Source organism: Euprymna scolopes, chromosome 11 (assembly GCF_053919585.1).
Source record: "Euprymna scolopes isolate OS-2025 chromosome 11, ASM5391958v1, whole genome shotgun sequence".
In the NCBI taxonomy this organism is placed as follows: domain Eukaryota; kingdom Metazoa; phylum Mollusca; class Cephalopoda; order Sepiida; family Sepiolidae; genus Euprymna; species Euprymna scolopes.
This window is the reverse complement of record NC_136492.1, coordinates 2238272-2261682: the sequence shown is the minus strand read 5'-3', so window position 1 is coordinate 2261682 and position 23411 is coordinate 2238272. Positions and strand designations below refer to the sequence as shown.

General features: G+C 37.1%; 1 protein-coding gene across 1 annotated transcript in view; it reads right to left on the bottom strand.

Annotated features, from left to right (window-relative positions):
* LOC145287722 (bis(5'-adenosyl)-triphosphatase enpp4-like) overlaps window positions 1-23411 on the bottom strand; it is an 88609-nt gene that overhangs the window by 11171 nt on the left and 54027 nt on the right. Inside the window, exon 2 of the mRNA XM_080135473.1 lies at window positions 1737-1910. Coding sequence (XP_079991599.1) covers window positions 1737-1910 — 174 coding nt within the window. The remainder of the gene's footprint in view (window positions 1-1736; window positions 1911-23411) is intronic.

Sequence of the window (23411 nt, the reverse complement as noted above, 5' to 3'; positions counted from 1 at the left end):
TTCACATGTAGTCCCTGGAATGCTCTTCCACTTTTCAATTACGACGTCGTGGAGCTGGCGGATATTTGAAATTTGTGCACTTCCACTTTCTGTTTGAGGATGCCCCAAAGATGTTCTATTGGGTTCAAGTCTGGAGACATACTTGGCCAGTCCATCACCTTTACTGTGAGCTTTTCAGTAAAGCAGTCGTTATCTTCAATGTGTGTTTTGGGGCATTGTCATGCTGGAACATTGCACTATGACCCAGGTTCTGGGAGGAGATCATGCTCTGCTGAGGGAGGGGATCATGCTCTGCTGAGGGAGGGGATCATGCTCTGCTGAGGGAGGGGATCATGCTCTGCTGAGGGAGGAGATCATGCTCTGCTGAGGGAGGGGATCATGCTCTGCTGAGGGAGGGGATCATGCTCTGCTGAGGGAGGGGATCATGCTCTGCTGCAGTGTTTGACAGTACATGTTGAAGTTCATGTTTCCCCCAATGAAACGTAATACTCCAATACCGGCAGCACGCCTGCAGCCCCAGACGATGACATTCCCACCACCATGCTTGACTGTAGGCATGACACACTTATCTTTGTACTCCTCACCTGGTCACCGCCACACATGCTTAACGTCATCAGAACCAACAAATTAAATTTTGTCTCATCAGACCATAGGACATGGTTCTAGTAATCTATGGGCTTTGTTGACACACCTTCAGCAAACTGATTGCGGGCTTTCTTGAGCATTACCTTCAGAAGAGGCTTCCTCCTGGGGTGACAGCCACACACACCAATTTGATGTAGTGTGCGGTGTATGGTCTGAACGCTAACATACTGAGCCCCAACCTCTTTAATCTATGCCGATCATTCAAAGAAAGCATTCGGATGTGATGCTCAGCAAGTGCGCTCAGCTTCTTTGGATAACCGACCCGAGGCCTGCTCTAAGTGGACCCTGCTCTTTTAAAATGCTGGATGATGTTAGCCATTGTGCTACAGCTCAGTTTCAAGGTGTTAGCAATTTTGTAGCCTTGGCCATCTTTATGTAGCGCAACAATGTTTTTTAAGATCCTCAGAGAGTTCTTTACCATGTGGTACCATGTTGGAATTTTCAGTGACTGGTAAGAGAGGATGTGAGAGCTGCACTGCAAATTTGAATACACCTGCTCCCTATGACACTTGGCACAGTTACACTAATGAGTCACATGACATTTTGGATGAAAAAAGCGGTACTCAATTTAGACATTTAAGGGTGTAGTTTCTTAGGAGTGTACTCACTTTTGTTGCCAGGGATTTAGCTTTTAATGGCTATATTTTCAGTTATTCTGAGAGGAAAATAAATTAACTGTTATATATGCTGCAGACAGACTACTTTTCATTGTGTCAAAAAATCATTTCATCAATGTAGTCCCATGAAGAGATATACTTAAATATTTGAAATGTGAGGGGTGTACTCACTTTTGTGATACACTGTAGGTGTGTACGTTAAAGTCAATGTTTATGTGCTATAGAAATTAATGTTAATTAAATAAGTTCAAATATATTGAAGTAGAAAACCATTATCTTTTCAAAAGTGCTCAATACATATATAGAGTTGATTATTGAATCCTGACGAGATGATTAACATCATCGAAATGTAAGGCTGTAGATTTGGTCCCAAATAGCAGCCTCTTATGCCAAGAGGTGCACTGCCTTGTTTGGGGTGAAATTAAAAAAAAAAAATGTCAATATTTTTTAAAGTGATTTGCAAAATTTACTCACTTGTATAATTTTTGTGATTATACACGATTGAATAACCGTTGTCGGACACAATCAACAAAGGTTGGATACGTCGGTTGTGCTTGTAATGGAACTCTTCGGGGATTTCCTCCTTCAGATAAACTTTTGCGTTCGGGAGAGACGACAGATTGGCCTTCAGCTCTTCAGCAGACACACCTAGAAAAAAAAAAACAACATTTGCGATGATGTCGAAAAGAGAACAGGACAGATTTTTGTTATGTGTGCTTCGACGACGCAGTGAACTTGACAATCTGAAAATCATTGTTTTTCTTTAACTCAAACAGTCAAAGATTAGAGTTAGAGTATAAGAAAGACGATGTATCTCAGAAAGAACAGTGAAATAATCTGATTACAAAATGAAATTCCAAGAAAATATTTTTTAGATATTTCTTAAAAAGAAATCTAGGTTGATCAAAATTATATTCCAACTCATAATCAATTGAAAATGTAGTTTATATTAAAATGCAAATATCCAAACATCAGGAGTAGGAATAAAAGGTGGATTGATCAAATGTATATTCAAAAGCTTAACTGAAAATGGAGTCTATATTAAGATATAAAAAATATATAAAAACATATTAAGATATAAAATATATAAAAAAATATTAAGATATAAAAATATAAAAAAATATTAAGATATAAAATATATATAAAAAAATATTAAGATATGAAAATAGTCAAACAGGCATAGAACTAAGAAATAAAACAAATTTTCAGATACAAAAATTCAAAAGTGATAAAAGCAAAGAATTAAAAAGTAAAATAGAGTGAAAAGATATTGTGAATAAAGTAAGTAAAATATAAATAAAACATAAGAAAATGAACAATAGAAAAGATATATCGAGGAGACAAAGGGGGATTGGATGGAAGTAAAAATTTAAAGAATGATTAATAAATATAATAAAGCGAATACAATACAACAAGAAACGTAAATAAATGCAACAAAACTGGGTCACATAAGCAGAGACAGGAAAAAAAAACATACAAAGACAGAAAAAAAAATATACAGAGACAGAAAAAAAAATATACAGAGACAGGAAAAAAAATATACAGAGACAGAAAAAAAAATATACAGAGACAGGAAAAAAAATATACAGAGACAGGAAAAAAAATATACAGAGACAGGAAAAAAAAATATACAGAGACAGAAAAAAAAATATACAGAGATAGGAAAAAAAATATACAGAGACAGAAAAAAAAATATACAGAGACAGAAAAAAAAATATACAGAGACAGAAAAAAAAATATACAGAGACAGAAAAAAAAATATACAGAGACAGAAAAAAAAATATACAGAGACAGAAAAAAAATATACAGAGACAGAAAAAAAATATACAGAGATAGGAAAAAAAATATACAGAGACAGGAAAAAAAATATACAGAGACAGGAAAAAAAAATATACAGAGACAGGAAAAAAAAATATACAGAGACAGGAAAAAAAAATATACAGAGACAGGAAAAAAAAATATACAGAGACAGGAAAAAAAAATATACAGAGACAGAAAAAAAAATATACAGAGACAGAAAAAAAAATATACAGAGATAGGAGACAAATATACAGAGACAGGAGACAAATATACAGAGACAGGAGAAAAACATACAGAGACAGGAGAAAAACATACAGAGACAGGAGAAAAACATACAGAGACAGGAGACAAACATACAGAGACAGGAGACAAACATACAGAGACAGGAGACAAATATACAGAGACAGGAGACAAATATACAGAGACAGGAGACAAATATACAGAGACAGGAGAAAAACATACAGAGACAGGAGACAAACATACAGAGACAGGAGACAAACATACAGAGACAGGAGACAAATATACAGAGACAGGAGACAAATATACAGAGACAGGAGACAAATATACAGACAGGAGAAAAACATACAGACAGGAGACAAATATACAGAGACAGGAGACAAATATACAGAGACAGGAGACAAATATACAGAGACAGGAGACAAATATACAGAGACAGGAGACAAATATACAGAGACAGGAGACAAATATACAGAGACAGGAGAAAAACATACAGAGACAGGAGACAAATATACAGAGACAGGAGACAAATATACAGAGACAGGAGACAAATATACAGAGACAGGAGACAAATATACAGAGACAGGAGAAAAACATACAGAGACAGGAGACAAATATACAGAGACAGGAGACAAATATACAGAGACAGGAGACAAATATACAGAGACAGGAGACAAATATACAGAGACAGGAGACAAATATACAGAGACAGGAGACAAATATACAGAGACAGGAGAAAAACATACAGAGACAGGAGACAAATATACAGAGACAGGAGACAAATATACAGAGACAGGAGACAAATATACAGAGACAGGAGACAAATATACAGAGACAGGAGACAAATATACAGAGACAGGAGAAAAACATACAGAGACAGGAGAAAAACATACAGAGACAGGAGACAAATATACAGACAGGAGACAAATATACAGACAGCAGACAAATATACAGACAGGAGACAAATATACAGACAGGAGAAAAACATACAGAGACAGGAAAAAGCCACAGGGAATAAGATATGGCTTAGTTGGTCAAAACATGGCGAGACAACAACAACTATGGAAGGCAGTAATTACTGGGGATAGCGTTACAAAACTCATCATTCCTATCCCATTGCAGTTAATCACCTGAAGAAGGCCAGATGATGAGTTGGTCGAAACGTGGTGAGACAAAAACAACTATGAAGATGAGAATAACAATCCGTAAAAGAATGAATACGTTTGATGTATATTTTTTCTGTCTTTATTCTGCTGGTATGAACCCATAGAGGGGGATAATCCCATGGAGATGACCTCCATTCTATCATCCAATTGAATACGTAATTCCTTTCACATTAAATTTTAAGAAATCAGGTATTAAACGTTTTTTTTTTTTGTTTTTTTTTTTAATATAGAAATTTTTAAAACTTAAAAGTTTTTATATATTTTTTTAAAATGGAAATCATTGACGACAAGACATGAAACCATTTGCTGTAAGGAACTAACAAGAATGAAAGATGATTATTGCAAAGACAAGAGTTGCCTGCAATTCTTGGAAATAACCTATTGGAATTGAAAGCTATATTATAACGAAGTAGTAAAACAGCAAATTGATGAAGACCAACGATTCTAACGAGCGGGAACAAAGGAAGCAGGAAATGGATTAAACCAGTGGTTCTCAACCTTTTTTTACTTATGGACCCCTTTTCTCTTTTTATCTTGGTGGACCCATTCATAACTATTGGTCATAAGATAATCTTCTATTTTTCACTCATATAAATTTTGTGGTTTTAATAATCAAAGAAATATTATATAATTAAGCTTTATTTTTAAATGAAAACTAATTTAATGCAAATAAAGTATTCTACAACAACTATAATAATTATGATAATTTTATTATGTTTTGCCTGTGGACCCCCAGAAATATTCCATGGACCCCTAGGGGTCCATGTGGACTCCAGTTGAGAACCATTGGATTAAACAATTCGAAATTTCATTCTTACAATTCTGACAGAATGACGAAGATAGTTTTATGGTGGAATTTTAATTTGCGATAGAAAAAAAATTTCAGGATTGTCAAAAAAAGAAAAACAACAAAAAAAACAAAAACAAAACAAATAAAAAAAACAAAAAAATTAAACATTATTTTATGGGAGTTGATCCAGACAATGCATGAAGCCAATTGAGCTAAAAAGAACAAAGGATGATTAACAAAGACACGAGAACACTTTATTTATTCATTAAATTTTTATTTTTATTTTTTTATGGAAATCGCCCCAGACAAGGCATGAAACCACTTTATGTAAGGAGCTTTAAAAATGAAACAAAAAAACCTTCAAAGTTAAAAACTAGCCACTGACGAGTGTAACATGCATAGATTCCAACCCCGAAAACAGCAATTCTTGCCTATTTGTCAGAAACATTGCTTATAGAATGTGAGGACCAAAGGATAAAATAAGGAAAGCAAGAGTTACGCAGGCATTGAAACTACAACCATAGTCCACTTTCTAGGATTCCATTTTCTGCCATTAATTTCCATTCAAGATTTCTCGTATACACAAACAATATGGTAAATAATTTTTTTAAACAATTGAATAGTAAAAAAATAAGTTTGAACTTTTTAAGATAAAGGATTAAGTAACCGTTTTTTATTTTATTGTAAGTTGTATTTAAATGAAGTATTACGACATTGAATTGATGAAGACCACTAGACCAACAAGTCAAACGAGCTGGAACAAAGGAGGCAGGGAATAAAGCTGACAAATCTAATTTTAATTCTCTAGTGTAACTATGAAGATACAATTTAACAGCGACATTAATTCGAATAAAATCGCCTTTTCTAAACTAAAATAGACAACCACCGATTGGCATGACAAATAAGATCTTACTTGAGAGGTCATTCTTCTAACTTCTCGGCTTAACATTCACAGGCAACATGAATTAGAACAAATACATAGAGGATATTGCCAAGGTTGCTGCAAAGAAGATGAGCTTCCTCTGCCGTGCTAGAATATTATTCACACAAGAGAAAGCCACAATTCTCCAAAGCATGGTTGTTTTTGGTTTACGGCATATCAACCTTTTTCAGGTTATTTAATGCCGAATCTAGTTATTTTGAGGAACGATTTTTAATGGAGTATATTTGTTTTTTAAGTCGGATTCTATTTAACCCATAGTTGGGACCCTAACAGGTACTACCACTCCGGGTCAGAGTGGACCTGGGAGCAATGGCAATTAAAGGGCGGCTCCATACTCCCCAAGGCTCGCAAGGTGGGGCCTCACCATCGGATATAGTTTTAGGTCATATCCAGGACTTCCAAAGCATGGAGTATTACAGGGTTTGTACAAATTTTCAATGTCAATTTTCAAGGATTTTCAAAGGCCTTCTCCAGAGAAAATTCAAGTTTTCAAAACAATTTGGGGTTTGTTTTACAATCCACAAAAATTCAGAAAAAAAATGGTAAAAAAATCAAATACACAACCAATAAATGTTACCATAGTGAATAACAGTTACTATGCAAAATCTACCTGCATCATTTTTTGGTGTTTTTAATTAGTTTTTGATTTCATCTCAATTATTACCTCCATGAGTTTTACATTTCCAACCAAGATGGTTGCAGCCTTGTCCATCTTTTGAGGCTTGACTGGCCTTATTTTTAGTTATCACTACATTTTTGTGTGTGTATGTGTGTGTGGGGGGGTGTGGGTGTGTATGTGTGGGGTGTGTATGTGTGTGTGGGGTGTGTATGTGTGTGTGGGGTGTGTATGTGTGTGTGGGGTGTGTATGTGTGTGTGTGGGTGTGTATGTGTGTATGTGTGTGTATGGTGTGTGTGTGTGTGTGTGTGTGGGTGTGTGGGTGTGTAGGGGGTGTATGTGTGGGCGGGTGTGTATGTGTATGTGGGTGTGTATGTGTGTGTATGGGTGTGTATGTGTGTGTTGGGGGTGTGTATGTGTGTGTTGGGGGTGTGTGTGTGTTGGGGGTGTGTATGTGTGTGTGGGGTGTGTATGTGTGTGTGTGGGGTGTGTGGGTGGGTGTATGTGTGTGTGAGTGTGTATGTGTGTGTGGGTGTGTATGTGTGTGTGTATGGGTGTGTATGTGTGCATAGGTGTGTGTGGGTGTGTATGTGTGTGTGTGGGGTGTGTGTGTGGGGTGTGTGTGTGAGTGTGTGTGGGTGTGTATGTGTGGGTGTGTATGTGTATGTGTGTGTGGGGGGCCCCATTGAAGAGTCCTGTCTGGACAAAGTTATTTTTAGGGTAGGGTCATTTTTATTTACAAGAACCCAAGTTTGCCCAGCTGGGCAAACTTGAGTCCTTGTACCGGAAAAATATCCAGTAAATAAAACGTTTAGTAAATCGTTATTTTTTTGCATTGTTTTTTTTTTTTGCATTTCCATACACCAAACATGGATATAAATATCACTAAAACATCCGCTGGGTCATAAGCTCATTTCGATACCTTACTTGCCTGGGTGGATTGCCTGTAGGCTGAGATAAACCGCGTCACATACACACACACATGGACATTAAGAAAATTTATAATAAGATATAAGATTTTTAATATTTTGACACAAATTTTTACACACAAAGAATGCAACTTTCAAAGCCTTTTTTAGGAAATTTTCAAGGATTTTTCAAGGTAATAGAAATAAGGCCTTTTCAAGTCTGTGCAAACCCTGTATTATTACCGCATCTGGACTGGTACATCTACCACTAGTCTCTCACTCTTAGAAAGGGTTCAAAATAAAGCCTTCAATCTTATAGGTCTCAAATTATTGTCCAAGCTCCAACTTCTGTCTCATCAACGCAATGTTGTATCCCTGTGCCCGTTGTACAAATACTTTAATGGAATATGCTGATGAACTGTTAGCTCTTGTGCCCCCATGAAGTACATATTCCAGATTGACCCGGCAAGCATCAAAATTTTCCTCTTCACCATTAAGGTCCCTAGATGCCGGAAAGCCTCTACTCTATTTCTTTCTTTGGATTGCTAGACGTCGGAATCTCTTCCTGTTTCCCGTGACTGCATTAATCTGCAAAAGTTCAAAATACAATGTAAACAAACATCTTGCTGCTCAACTCCCCACAGTCTACTGTAAACATGATCCTACATAATAACTTCTTACATCCCAAGTGGCAATACATCTTGTTTGACATTAAAGAAAAAAAAAATCTCTCCAGGATAAAAAAAAAAAAAAAAAAAAAAAAAAAAAAATATCAAGTGTTGTTCAAAATTTAGATAACAAAAATCATTCACAAAAATGTTTACAGCTTGGGAGTAAGGGCTTTTAAGGAGTTTATAAGAGGGTAAAATTACAATACTTATAAAATTTTATGCTTATCTTTGAGTGGCTTCTGGTCTTCGTAAGTGTTGAATCATCAGTTCAACGAAAAAGAAATGACATCAAAACGTGTGGGAAATTGTGTATTTTATTTGGTTAAAAGAAATTGAAGTGCCATTTTGAAAATCTTGGAAACATTTTCCTCTATATACAAAAAAAAAAAAAAAAAATGAATAAAACTCAAAAGCTGATAAACTTTTGATGATAAGACAACATCGACGTTACTGTTCTGAATTTTTGAGATAAGGGCTGATTGTATTATTTGTATTGATTGGACTATTGTTCTCATCTTGAGTGTTATTTGTGCAACTTTTTTTTTCTAGAATAAGATTAACAAGATGTTTGTTTACGTTACATTTAAACTTCTGCATATCAGCAAAGTAAAAGAAGCAGGTAGCAGGGAGGGAATTCCAAAATCTACCTGTTCGAGGGAAGAAACTATTAGAGCAGAAACCTTTCTGGCATTCAGGGACCTCAACAATGAAGGGGTGAGATTTTGCTAAGCAGGTTTGTCAGGGATATGTATGTCGAGGGGACACAAGTGCAAGGAGTTCATCAGAGCATAATCCATTAAAATACTTGTAAAACAAGCACAGGGATGCAACATTGCGGCGATGGGACAGGAGCTGAAGCTTAGCTGACAAAGTGGGACCTAGTAGATTGAAAACTTTTTATGGACCCTATCCAAGAGAGAGACTAGTGGTATATGCACCAGCCCAGATTTTTTTTAAAATTCAATTTTCACCTCAAACAAGACACAGTGTCACTTCGAAGTAGAGGGCTAGGGACATAAGTTGCAAGGACATTATGAAGGGAGAAGGGTAGCAAGATGTCTGTTCACATTGCATTTAAACTTCTGCATGTCAGTACAGTTGGGAAAGCAGAATCCTGGAAGGGAGTTCCGAAGCCTAGCAGTTCTGGGGGAAAAAAACTATTGGAGTAAAAGGCTTTCTTACACGTATGAATCTCTACTGTGTAGGGGTGAGATTCTGCTGCCTGTTGGGAGTATTTACATTGAGGGGGTACAATGGCTTGTAGCCCGTCAGAGCATTCACCATTAAAATATTTGTAGAACAGGCAGAGGGATGCAATATTTCGTCGATGGGACAGAGGCTGAAGCTTAGATCACAGTCCAGGACTTATAAGGTTGGCGATTCTTGAAAATTTTAATAATTGAAAACTATCTTTATAATATTTTTATACTTGAAAAATATTTTTATAATATTCTATATCTGAAAAATATTTTTATATTTAAAAAAATTTTTTTTTTTAATTAAGTTTTCACCCCAAACAAGGCACATTGCCACTTTGGTGTAGGGGGCTACTATCAGGGGCAACAACTACTGGGATACTATGTAGGGATTTGGGCAGCAAGATATCGGTTCACATTACACTTGAACTTCTGCATGTCAGTACAGTTGGGGAAGCAGGGACCTGGAGTGGAATTCCAAAGTCTAGCGATTCTGGGGAAGAAAATACTGGAGTAGAAAGATCTTTTACATTTAGGGATCTCTACAGTGTGGGGGTGGGATTTAGCGTCCTCCTGTCGGGTTTGTCGAGGGTGTCTGCGTCGTGGGGACACAAGTGTCTGCAGTTCGTCAGAGCATTCACCATTAAAATACTTGTAGAACAGGCAGAGGGATGGGACAAAGGCTGAAGCTTAGATGCCAGTTCAGGGCCTATCAGATTGGGGACTCTTTTGAACCTTGAGCCCAAATATGACAGCAATACTCCATACATGGGCGAATGATGGCCTTATAGAGGTACAGGATACTTTCGGGTGTTAGTAGTTGTCTAGCATGGTAGAGAGAACCTACCTTCTTCGCAGCGGCCCTGGCAATGCTTTCAATGTAATTGTTCCAACTTATGTTTCCAGTGAACGTTAGGCCTAGGAGTTTGAAAGATGTACTCTTAGATAAAGAGTCGTTGGCCATTACTATTGGTGGTAGAGAAGGTTTCTTGTAATTATTGAAAGAAACTAGTTTAGTCTTGGCGGCATTGAACGTGACCATCCATTTTTGTCCTCATTCCACTACAGATTGGCGGTCATCCTCTAGTGTTTTTGCCATTTCTTTAGATATGTGTTCATTTGTTTTCCTGTCATGCCTGTTATAAAGCGTGGTGTCATCAGCATATATACCCATCTCAGAGGCAATTTTGTCAGGGAGGTCATTAATAAATATTAGGAACAATAGAAGTACAAGGATAGACCTCTGGGGCACTCCTGCATTTATATCATATTGTTTAGATGTACGACCGTCGAGGACAACCTGGATTTTTCTCTTATCTAAGAAGGATTTAATTATGTTAAGTATTCTACCAGTGATACCGTATGATCTAATTTTCCTGAGGAGACCCTCATGCCATACCCTGTCAAAAGCCTTAGATATATCTAGAGCTACTGCTCTGCCTTCCCTCGTTTTGTCCAGTGAATGGTATATACGTTCTGAGATTACAGATAGAATGTCTGCCGTGGAACGGGCTTGTCTAAATCCATATTGTTGGTCAGTCAGAAGTTAGCATCTGTAAAGTGATGGACTAGAGCATGGTTAATTAAGGTCTCAAATATTTTGGCAAAAAGTGGGAGGAGGGTAATGGGGCAATAATTTAATGGGTCAGTTCTTTCGCCAGAATTCTTGAATACTGGTACCACAGAGACAGTTTTCCAACAGCCTGGAAAGCAAGATTCATTAAGGCATTTGTTGTAGAGTTTGGAGAGAACTGGAGCTACTTCGGCTGAGCACTTTTTTAATAGCACAGTTGGGATGAGATTATACTTGAAAAATAATTTTATAATATTTTTAACCTTGAAAAATACGTTAGTATTTTTATACTTGGAAAAAAAAAATACAACATTCAAATATTTTTCAATTTAATTTTTAATATTTTGACAAACTTTTACTGAATACAAATAATACGATTGTCACGCCCTTTTCAAGATACTAAAAATAAAGCCTTTTTCAAGCCAATGGAAAACTCAATTGAGGATAACAGAAGAAAAATGCTGACCTGAGATGATTGACCTAACAACAGCAATTTAAAGAATAGAATTTCATGGGGAAAATGATTTCTAGCGCCATCGTCAACATGGCACACGCATCCAATAAGTTGAAGGAAGAATCCATTTCAGCCTCTTTCACACCAAAGAAATGTTGCTGGCCTCTGTTATGTTTATGCTAGATGCTTGGCTGGTGCCCCCCCCCCCAAAAAAAATATTCACAGCGGGAATTTGTCTTAGTGCAACCACAGTAAAGAACTTTCCATTCTTTTTCTTTACCAAATAAAACTTCCATGAACAAAGTTTCTTTCCTACAAGATCCTGCCTGAGGAACAAGATAACGCAGGCCTGTTTTCAACCGACTACAGCATAGTCATCAAGTCTAATGTGAATAAACACTTGTTGAGCTGTTCCCATGAACAATAAATTCCTCAAGTAATCAGATGATCAAATCTGGACAGTATAGGAAGATGCTTTCAGAACAGGAGACATTGTTGGTTTGGTCACATTGAAAGAATGGATGTAAATGTTTAGATTAGTAGATGTAGAACAGTTGCGGTAGCAGGGTCAGTTGACAGGAAGAAAGCTAAGGAAAACACAGGAGGAAGTTATAATGGATTTGAGAAGAAGAGGGATAAATAAATACTTGGTCAGAGAGAAGTTAGTTTGAAAGTCATTTTCTAAAAGTCAACTAACATATGCTAGTGGTTAAAATAAATGTTAAATCGAATGATGGACTGACAAGATTTTTTGGGGTGTTTTACGGCATATCAATTTATTCAATGCAGCCTCTCTCCCACAGAAGAGACGTTGTAAGCCTGTCTTTGTTTTATCGTTATTTCCATGGCAAGTACTCGTCTGAGCTCCAATCTCTCGTCCCCCCTCGCCAATCTTTCATGAGAAACACCCGTCTGGCTGAAACTACTATCAATAATTTTCCCCACTCTTTATCTGTGCCTAAATCCAAACGTAGATTCCATGAGCAGAGGTTCTTTCTCAGAAGTGCATGATTGTGGAACTCTGTTCCATTCGCCTGTTTCCCACCTGACTACAACTTTGATGTCTTCAAATCCAACATAAACAAACTCCTGACAAACCGCCCCCTTAAGTAAGACACTCTATCAAAACCCCCAATACTAATGATTACTACAATACTATCTCATTGATTACTGTACATGCAATAACCCTTATCCCTGAGTGGCCTCCGGGCCTTGATAAGTGGTGACCCCAATGTAAAAAAAAAAAAAAAAAAAAAAAAGAAGAATGTAGTAAATTTGGAAGAAATTTTTTTACTTCAGGTTCTTTGTCTTTAAATATTTTTTCCATAGTGTTTGGTTTGGTTGTTTTGTAGAGGAAAATTGTTTTTGTTTTTGACTTTACAGAACATGAGTTTTGCAAAGAGTAAGGAAAACAAAACATTAATGCTTGGTGCATTTTAGGTCAGGAAGTCAGTATCTTCAAACAGCCTGATCTGGTGGCAGCAGGGATATGAATAAGAGAAAGATTTTAGAACCCTAATGTAAACGGGGGTGCATCAACTAGTTTTTTTTATAAGAAAATTGAATGGACATTTTATTTTTAGAAATTGTAAAACGATTATTGTGGCATTAACAAAAGACTGGGAACAGCTGGTTGGTTTTAGAAATGCATTGTAAATACAGAAAAGTGTGACACCAATTTAATAGCAAACATTCACGTGTGTCCGGGTTTCTCGCCTAAGCATTGGAAATAATAGTTAAGAGGTGGAATTGGTGCTACCAGGTTAGGCTGTCTGAAGATATTGGTTTCCTGACCTAAAATGCATCAACTATTGATAGTTTTTTTTTTTTTTTCCCCCATTTGCAAAATTCAATCATAATAAAAAAAAAATTGTTAAAAATTAAAAAACTAAACACCCTAGATTTGAAGCATAAAACTTGCCAAAATGACCAAATTCAACATTAAATAACTCAAAAAGGGTTGATATGCCATAAAACAAATCAACCAAACTAAACACCATAAATAAATATTACATCTCATCTCCGTCGACTTCCAGGATGCTTCACCACCGAATCTACATGACTTCTCCAGTTCTCTCGATCTTGCATGACAGTTTGCAGGTCCCAAACACTTTCCAATCCTGTGTCTCATAGCACGTTGTCAATGTAGATCATTCTTCTTCTACAACGGTTTGGTTGTTCATCTGTTGGTATCCAGAGAACTAGCTTACTGGCTTCCTCTTCGCTGTGTCTCATGCAATGACCGGCTACTCTCATCCTTCTCTGCTGTACTTTCAGTGATATTGGTGGTAAGTCACCATAAAGCTGTTGCTTTGTTGCGTGGCTCCTCCATGATGAACTGAGGGCCATCCTGAGCATCATTCAATCTCTTCTTCAGTGCATTTGTAAGAGTTCATGCCTCAGCACCATCAATATTTGAAGATATAAATAAATATTCAAAGCATAAAAACTTTTGCCAAAATTACTGGATTAGACATAACTCGAAAATGGCTGATCTGCTGTAAAGCAAACCAACCTAAGAGGTAGAAGCTTTAAACAGTTGTACAAACGATGCTGAAGGCTCAAATTGGCCAAATTTGGCAATTGTCCCAGAAAACATTAAAAAAAAAAAAATCCACAAACGTGTTTTGGTTGATCATAAAGTTGCGTGAGATACGAATTGAAAATATCAGAAGACATTGTGTTCACCATTTCATATGTTTGTTGATGCAACAGTTGTGTTCAAAGTGGGTGCTGCATTTGCACGCAGTTAATCAAAAAACATGATTTCGAGCATTGCTATTTTTTTTTTTTTTTTTTCTTTATTATTATTCAATTTTCATCCCAAACAAGGCACAATGCCACTTTGAAGTAGGGGCTACTATCGGGGACATAAGTTGCAGGGATATTATGAAGCGTTAGTTGGTTGGTTTTGTTTACGGCATATCAACCCTTTTTGTGTTATTTAATGCCGAATCCAAAGATTTTGAAATAAAATTTTTTTAATAGAATATATTTGTTGTTTTCATGTCGGTTTCTATTTAACCCATAGTTAGGACCCTAACAGGTACTACCACTCCGGGTTAGAGTGGACCTGGGAGCAATGGTAATTAAAGGGTGGCTCCACACTCCCCAAAGCCCACAAGGTGGGGCCTCACCACTGGATATAGTTTAAGGTCATATCTAGGATCCCCATTGAGGGACTTTTACCCTCTGCATGAGGGCAGTCAGCGTATTCTAATGCCTCACCGACAGGGCCGATATTATGAAGGGAGATGAGTAGCAAGATGTTTGTTCACATTACACTTGAACTTCTGCATGTCAGTACAGTTGGGAAAGCAGAATCCTGGAAGGGAGTTCCAAAGTCTAGCAGTTCTGGGGAACAAACTATTGGAGTAGAAAGCTTTCTTACACGTAGGGATCTCTACTGTGAAGGGGTGGGATTTAGCTGCTTGTCGGGTTTGTCGGGGGTATTCACATCGAGGGGGTACAAGCCATCAATAACAGACATTAGAAAGCAGTAAACTTTTTAGGCCATTAAAAACGGGCAAAAGTTATAGCCTGTTGATTTAAACCGAGCGTATAATGTCGAATTAATGGTCCATAGCCTTAAGCCTTGAGCCCCTAAGCGGCATAGACCATCTACAACTTTGTAGATGCTTCTGTAGCGACCAAGTTCTTTTTATAGTTTAAGGGTGCTGGCCCCATGCTCACCCTTCCCAGAAGGTACATACAGCGCCTAGCCTTCCCAAATGGTCACCCATCTGGTACTGGCCAGGCTCAACATTGCTTAACTTCAGTGATCTGGCGAGAACCTGTGTCAACGTGATTGTGCCGTACATGAATTGATGGTCGAATATGGTTAAATTTGTGCTAATTCTTGCATTAAATACTAATCCATATTAATCGAATGTATACCATAATACTTAATTCGTTGCACCTTATAACAAAGGTCCATACAAAATTGCAGTCAGATCAGTCCAGTAGTTTCTGGAAAAAGTGGAACAGAGCGACAGACAAAGAAATATCATATAGCCTTGTTGTGGTTTAAAAAAAGTCACAAACAAAGACAATGCATTACATTCCTTCGGGACAAGATCAAAGTGTAGTACCTGTTCTTCAGATGCTGCACTTCTATTTCTTGTTCTCTTTCGGTGGAGGAGAAATCCTTCACGACTGAGACAATTTTTATTTTTGTACCTTTTCTCCACGTTAAAAAAACGACCCTGGTGTCTAACTCTGTCCCGTGGGGAGGCATAGTAAATAGGTACAATATAATAAGATAAAAGTACACAACTTACTTCCACATCCACTCTAGTCTTCAGATTTGTCCCTAATGACTACCGACTTATTGCAGACCTCCAAAAAATGTTCCAAGGAAAGGGATTTGGGTCCAATAAAAGGATATATTGGAAAATGAGGTGCAAATTCCATGAACAAAGTTTCTTTCCTGCCCGCCTGTGGATACATTACCCAAAAGTAATTCTTATAGACTTCTAGGCCTAACGTTCACAGGGAACAGGAGTTGGAACAGATACATTGAGAGCATTGCCAGGGCGGCTGCGCTTTCTCTACCGTGCTAGGAAGCTACTTAAACTGAAAGTATCCTGTATCTCCATAAGGCAACCATTCGCCCATGTATGGGGCAATGTCACATTTGAGAACGTAGCTATATGAAAAAACTGGAATGAACTATTTACACCCGATTGAAAGGGAACAAGTTTTAAACTGTATATGCAGACAGATAAACGAATAATCGCCCACACTCATTCATATTGTTGAATAAGTTTTTTTTTTTTACCTATCCTAACTAATTGACATCAAAATGGGTTTGGTTCATTTTATTTTATGATACAACATATAATTTTGTGATACCGTATATCTATAAAATTGGGAATGTGTGTGAGGACACTTCTCAACCTATATAGTCAACGGATTTTGATTTTTTTTTTTTTTTTTTTTTTTTTACACAGTGATCACCACTTATCAAGGCCCGGAAGCCACTCAGGGATAAGGGTTATTGCAAGTACATTACGTTAGTGTGGAGATTTGATGGAGTGTTTACTTAAGGGGGCGGTTCATTAGGAATTTGTTAACATTAGACTTGAACACATCCAAGTTGTAGTCCGGAGGGAAGCAGGCAGACGGAACAGAGTTCCACAGGCGTGCAGTTCTAAGAAAGAAGCTTTGTTCATGGAATCCGCGTTTTGATTTAGGCACAGATATAGAGTGGGGGAAATTTTTCACAGTGGATTCAGCTAGACGGGTGTTTTTCGTGAAAGATTGGCGAGGGGGACCAGGGCTTGGAGTTCAGATGAGCACCTGCCATGAAAATAACGATAAAACAAGGATAGGCTCGCAACGTCTCTTCTGTGGGAGAGGGGTTGCAGGGTAGAGAAAAGGGCATCCCCAACTAAGCCACGAAGTCTATTTTGTACTCTGTCAAGGCATGATAGGCTGTTTTTAGCAGCTCCTGCCCAGATATGGCAACAGTATTCCATCCTTGGACGTACTTGGCTTTTATATAGATAGAGAATTGCATCAGTAGTGAGATATCTTCTGGAGCGGTAGAAGGATCCCACCATCTTTCCAGCGCCCTTGGCAACAGACTTGATGTACGTGTTCCATTTCAGATCAGGAGTAAAGGTCAAACCCAGAAGCTTGTCAAAACAAACAAATATACGTAAATTTTTAAATTAGGTTCACCTTCACAATTTTCTTTAAAAACGTTAATGGCTTTCGGAATAAACACCTCCAACCTCCCTATGTTCAAAATTGTGAAGGTGGATCTAATGTAAAAACTTACCAAAAAAAGGAAATAAAATTGTAGCTCTGAGGTAGATAACTCCTATTATATTCCTCAATTTAAAATAAGTTATCCTTATATTATGAGAGTTATGTTTGGAGTTAAGTACCATTTGTGACTTATGAGTCACGTGACCTATTTTCATGTTTAATATTAAGTTTTCAGATTTTAATTCCCTCAAACTGATAGACTTTGATAAATTCAAGTACATTTATAGTCTGTTACTCCATACTATGAGCTTCTATTCTTGCCCCCACTCCCACCCGTTTTAAACTTTGCTATGACATATAAAAGCAAAAATGTGTGTTAGTGAGTGTGTGTGTGTGTGTATTTTTGTGTATGTCCGCCAAAGGCTTTTTTCGCCGGGCTTCTCGGTCGGCTCACTCCTTAAAACTTTTTATATATTGTCTACACCATAATATCTACGAGTTATGACCAAGGGTCGCATCTATTTTTGATTTGCCCGACTTTTACGCACTATTTTCGAGATGTTTTATGCTTTCCAGTATAAAAAAGCAAAAACTGGCTTGCAGCCGCGTCATGTTTCAAGGTCAAACATCACGCATGAAAAATTGGCCAAAAACGTTAATTTTTTTCATCCTGAAATCAGCACTTTTCTACGGGGGGGGGGGGGGGTCAGCAAAAACCGTCCTCTCATGACGAATTCGCTTCTACGCATGCATCATACGACGTCGTAACCTGATTTTGTTTAAAGATTTAAAAAAAATGAGCTAATTTCGTGTACGTCATGTTAGGTCAGTTGGTAAGAACGCTGGGTCATTATCTAAACGTTTTGGGTTCAAATCGTGGGGTGAGATGTCTTTTTTTGTCTCGATTTTTTTAAATTTTAATATTGAAGCAGTGTTATTTAAGCCATTTTTCACGTAACATTCATTTTTTTTTTTTTTTTTTTTTACTTCGCTTATTCACCCCTGACCACACACCCAAAAACACCCGGTACCCACTGATTTTTTAAATTTTAATATCGAAACAAGCTTATTTAAGCCATTTTTCACGTGTTCGTTTTTCTGTTTTCATCGTTCATTTGCCTTACGTTAGTTTTTTTGTGTTTTTTAAGATGTTTTGATTACCCCCCCCACTTAATTAAAACGTTTTCTTTTTTTACTTCGCTTATAACAAACAAACGTAACATTAGTCTTTGTTTCTTTTTACTTCCTACCGATTTTTTAAATTTGAATATCGAAACAGGCTTATTTAAGCTATTTTCACGTGTTTTTTTTAACATTTGTTTTTGTTTTCTTTTTTCGATTTTTACATTTAACATCGTTCGTTTGCCTTACGTTAGTTTTTTTGTGGTTTTTTTTATGTTTTGATTACCCCCCCCACTTAAGTTTTACCGTTCGTTTTTATGCTTTCTTTTTTTATTTCGCTTATAACAAACAAACTTGGTCATTGACTTCATTTGCTGAATAGCTATTGCTTACGCCGCCGTCGTCATCATAACGCTCTACGCCTTCCGTGCGGGCACCTGTCAATTTAGTTCTTACTTAAATAAATTCAAACATCTTTCAGTAACTCATTCTGGCTGGCCAGACGGTTCATGTTTTTTTCACATTTTATTTTCAAACTTCACCTCCGGGCATCGGGTTCGATCCTACCCCCCCCCCCCCGGTTTCTTTTTTATTTAAGAGCATACACACCTCCAAACACCCGGGCAATATATATATATAAAAGGCAAAATGTGTGTGACCATTTTGTGTATTTGTGTATGTCTTGCAAAGGTTTTTCTCGCACACGCTCCTGGGGGGGGGTGTACGATCGCTTAGAAGTGTTTATATAGGCCCTAAATAATAACATCTAGGATTTGGGAAAGCACGTCGTGTCTAGATTTATTTACATTGACTTTTACAAAATTATTGCTATTTTGGCTTCTTGCGTGTTGATTGAGCTTTTTCGTATAAAAAGCGAAACTAGTTCAACAACAATGTTCTCGGCACCGGGAAACGTCCAGAAGCAATCAGCTTTGATCAATGTGGGGACACCTCTCATATCAGACAATTGCTAATCAATCTGGAAAATGGGGAACTGGTTTCCCCCTCCCCAATATCTGTTGGGGAAAAAACTTGGGTAAACAAACCCAAGTTAACTGAGTGACTTCTATTTGACCTCAACCTCAATAATTAGGTCAAATAGAAGCAGTAAAGTTAATTTTATTGCTGCCACCTGTCAATAGTTAAATAAATAAATTCATGTGTTTCCCTTGTATGTCTCCGTGGCCCAGTGGTTAACGTCGTACGTCTTTTTTTCATACTTTAATTTCCAACTTTGTCTCAAGGGTTCAGGTTCGGTCCTCAAAACTTTTTTTTATTTCAACCCCCACCCACTCCCGGAGTTTGGATTTACCACACACACCTCAAAACACCTGGGCACCGCGTGTCTATATATATATATATATATATATATATATATATCTTCTATATATATAAAAGCCAAACGTCTGTGTGTATGTATGTATGTATGTTTGTTTGTAACGCTAAAACTTTTGAAAGACGGAACCAAACTTGACAAATTTGGTATCATATCGAAGCCCCATCACCCGGATGACAAATATCGAAATTTCACGTCAAACAGACCACTAGAAGTTGGTCAACTGATCAGTTATCTTCGAGGGGGGGGCCCAAAAAAAAACATGTCATTATCTATATATATAAAAGACAAATGTTTGTTTGTAACGCTAAAACTTGAGATGAAAGATTCCTCTCCCCTAAGAATAAAACATATGTTCAATATCTGCTTTTGTTTTTTCATTGTTTATACGGTCCCGAGCAACGCCGGGTATCCCTGCTAGTATATATATATAAAAAAGCGAAAATGTATGTATGTATGTTTGTGTGTCTGCTAAAAACTTTTGACCGACGGAACAAAAATTCACAAACTTGGTATCATATTAAAGCCCCACCCTCCGGACGACAAATATCAAAAAATTAGACCAAAAGGACCATCAGAAGTTCGTCAACTGATCGATTTTCTGCAGGGGGGGGGGCCCAAAAAGTGACATTTTGATGTTAAACATTACATATTTTTAAATCGATTTATAACTGCCCCCAAAAATATGGGCACCAACTCTTCTACATAAAGTATACACGGGGCCGTTTATTTTGGGTCAACTGGTATTTAAAACCCGCTGAGTCATGTCACGTGATCTTGACGTCAGCAAGCTCTAATGGCAGTCTGAATTTAAAAAACGTTGTTATCGGTAAAAAAAATTTAACCCTCACACAAGCTAAACTATGAACTTCTACGCTACGACAACGTTACCAAAGTTATTAGCACGTTAAAAATAGTTAGATACGATAGTTAAATGAAAAATAAGCCAAAAATGTGACGTAAAAAAAAAATATGCTTACAAAAAATATTAACGATCGAAGTTTTTACAAAAAAAACAGCCAGACGCCATTTTCTTTTTTAATAACACTCTTTAGAGTAAGGAAGATGAAGAGAGAGAGAGAGACGCAAACAGAGAGGGAGACGCAAACAGAGAGGGAGAGAGAAAGAAAAACGTTAAATTTTTCACCCCGAAATCAACAATTTTTGACGGGGGGGGGGGGTCAACAACGCATGCGTCAGATGACGTCATGACCTGATTTACTTTAAATAGTTGAAAAACCGAACAAATTTCATATACAGCGGTTTAGCTCAGGTAGTTAAGGCCTTGGTTCATTATATAAACATTTTGGGTTCGAATCGTGGTGTGAGATGTTCTTGTTTTTTTTTTCGATTTTTTAAATTTAAATATTGAACCCTGTATTATTTAAGCCATTTTTCATGTAACGTTCGTTTTCCTGTTTTTTTTTTTTTTTTTTTTTTTTACTTCGCTTATTCTTAGTGTCACCCCAAAACACCCGGGTACCCACTGATTTTTTAATTTTAATATTGAAACAGGCTTATTTAAGCCATTTTTCACGTGTCCGTTTTTCTGTTTTCATCGTTCGTTTGCCTTACGTTAGTTTTTTTTTGTGTTTTTTTTTCGATGTTTTGATTACCCCCCCCCGCTTAATTAAACATTGTTTTCTTTTCTTACTTTGCTTATAACAATGCCTACATCGTCATCGTCGTCGTCGTAACGCTCGACGACTTTCAAACATCTTTCACTTATTCGCTTATAACAATGCTTCATTCTGGCTGGTCGATTTTATTTTCAAACTTTGCCTCAGGGCTTTGGCTTCGATCCTAACCCCCCCCCCCCCCCCGGTTTCTTTTTTATTTAACACCACACACACCTACAAACACCCGGGCAACGCCGGGTACCCCTCGCTAGTATATATATATAAACGCGAAAATGTGTGTATATGTATGTATGTGTGTTTGTTTGTATGTCTCGCAAAAACTTTTGACACGGGTCACAGATTTTCACGAGATCGGTATCATTTTAAACTTCCAACCTTTGCACGACAAATATCGAAAAATTGGCTGGCCCCACTGTTCACTTAAGAGGGCACATAAAAACAAGACAAAATAAACCTTGGGCAGGCTATGCCAGTTTCCTCCAAAGCAGGAAGTTTAGAGGGAATGTCAAATTCACAAGCGGTGCCCAGCTGCATGTATGCGAAGATGATATACAGTATCTTATAACCCACATGACCACCCACCTGTATTGGCTAGATTCCACGTTGCTTAACTACAGTGATCTAGTGAGAACCGGTGCATCAAAGTGATTGGAAGGGGTACATAGAGATTTGAGACCACTTCCATCGTCTACCTCTGAAAATTATACATACGATTAAAAAATGAAAATGAATCAAAATATTATATTCTGTGTTGTATTGGCTCCTGAACTTAGAAATTTACACTGAGAAAAACAATATCTGAAATTTGATAAATTTGAAGTTTTAAGGAGATTCTGCCCTCATAACTCACTTGCAGATTCAGGACCACTTCCATTGTCTTCCTCAGAAAATTTTATATATACTTATATGACAAAGAATTTTTATCCTAAACCTCAAAATCAGCATAGATTACACCATTCCTGTAATGATCCGGTTCCTGTTAATTTTGTAGTGGGAGTAAAGTTCTGTGCAGTTCTAGGAGGCCCACTCTCCCAGGCTTTGCCTTCTCTCTTTGAGAAGGGGTTAGTTTATTGCCAATCGGCTGAGGCGCCCTCCATGGGGAATGCCGACGGGACTGCCCAGGCACGTTTTGCAGATTAGAATGCTCCTCCTTGAGGGCGCTGACTTCTCAATTCCACTTTCCGACTCTGGTGAGTTACTGCGGTGAGAGAGAACTAAATACCTACCTGGCAAAGCTGGCCAGGATCAGAGTGTAGTATCTGTTCTGATGCTACACTCAAGTTAATTGTCCTTAGTCAATAGAGAGGGAAGACCTTTGTATACATAGGCAATTTTATTTTTGCCTACTCCAAAGTGCCCATTTTGGGGAGCTGTTTTTTTTGTTTTTTTTTACCTCCACATTAAAAATGACCTTGTGTCACATTTTGATTTCGTGGGGAAGCAAATAAACATCTAGAATACACTAATTTTTTTTATGTAGAGCACATCTATATCTATAAATGTCTAAAGGAAACTCAGTCATTGACATTTACAAATATAGATTTGATATTTCTTTGTTCAGTGGTTTGACACCATGCAGTGATCAATTCTCTGTAAACTGACCGATCAATTCAGATTTCCTTCGTAAACAACAAATCAAGATACTATTTCTGCTTATTCATAGGTAAAAGGTTAAAGTTAATGTTTATTCCAAAGAAAAATAAATAATTGTTAGGAAACGTAAACTTTTGAAATAAATCAGTGTTTAATGTTTTTTTTTTTCTTGGGGGGGGGGGGCTTTATTTATTTTAATAATTTTCGTGTTACTTGGATTAATCGTAGAATTGTTATCTTAATTGTGTGCATAAAACTCAAGATGAAATTTCAACAATTAATCCAAATACCAACAGTCATACCTCACCTCAAAAATTCGAAATTCAAAAATTCAAGTATTAATTTTTGTTTGTATTTTTTTTTTATTCAAATAAAATAAGAAACCTTT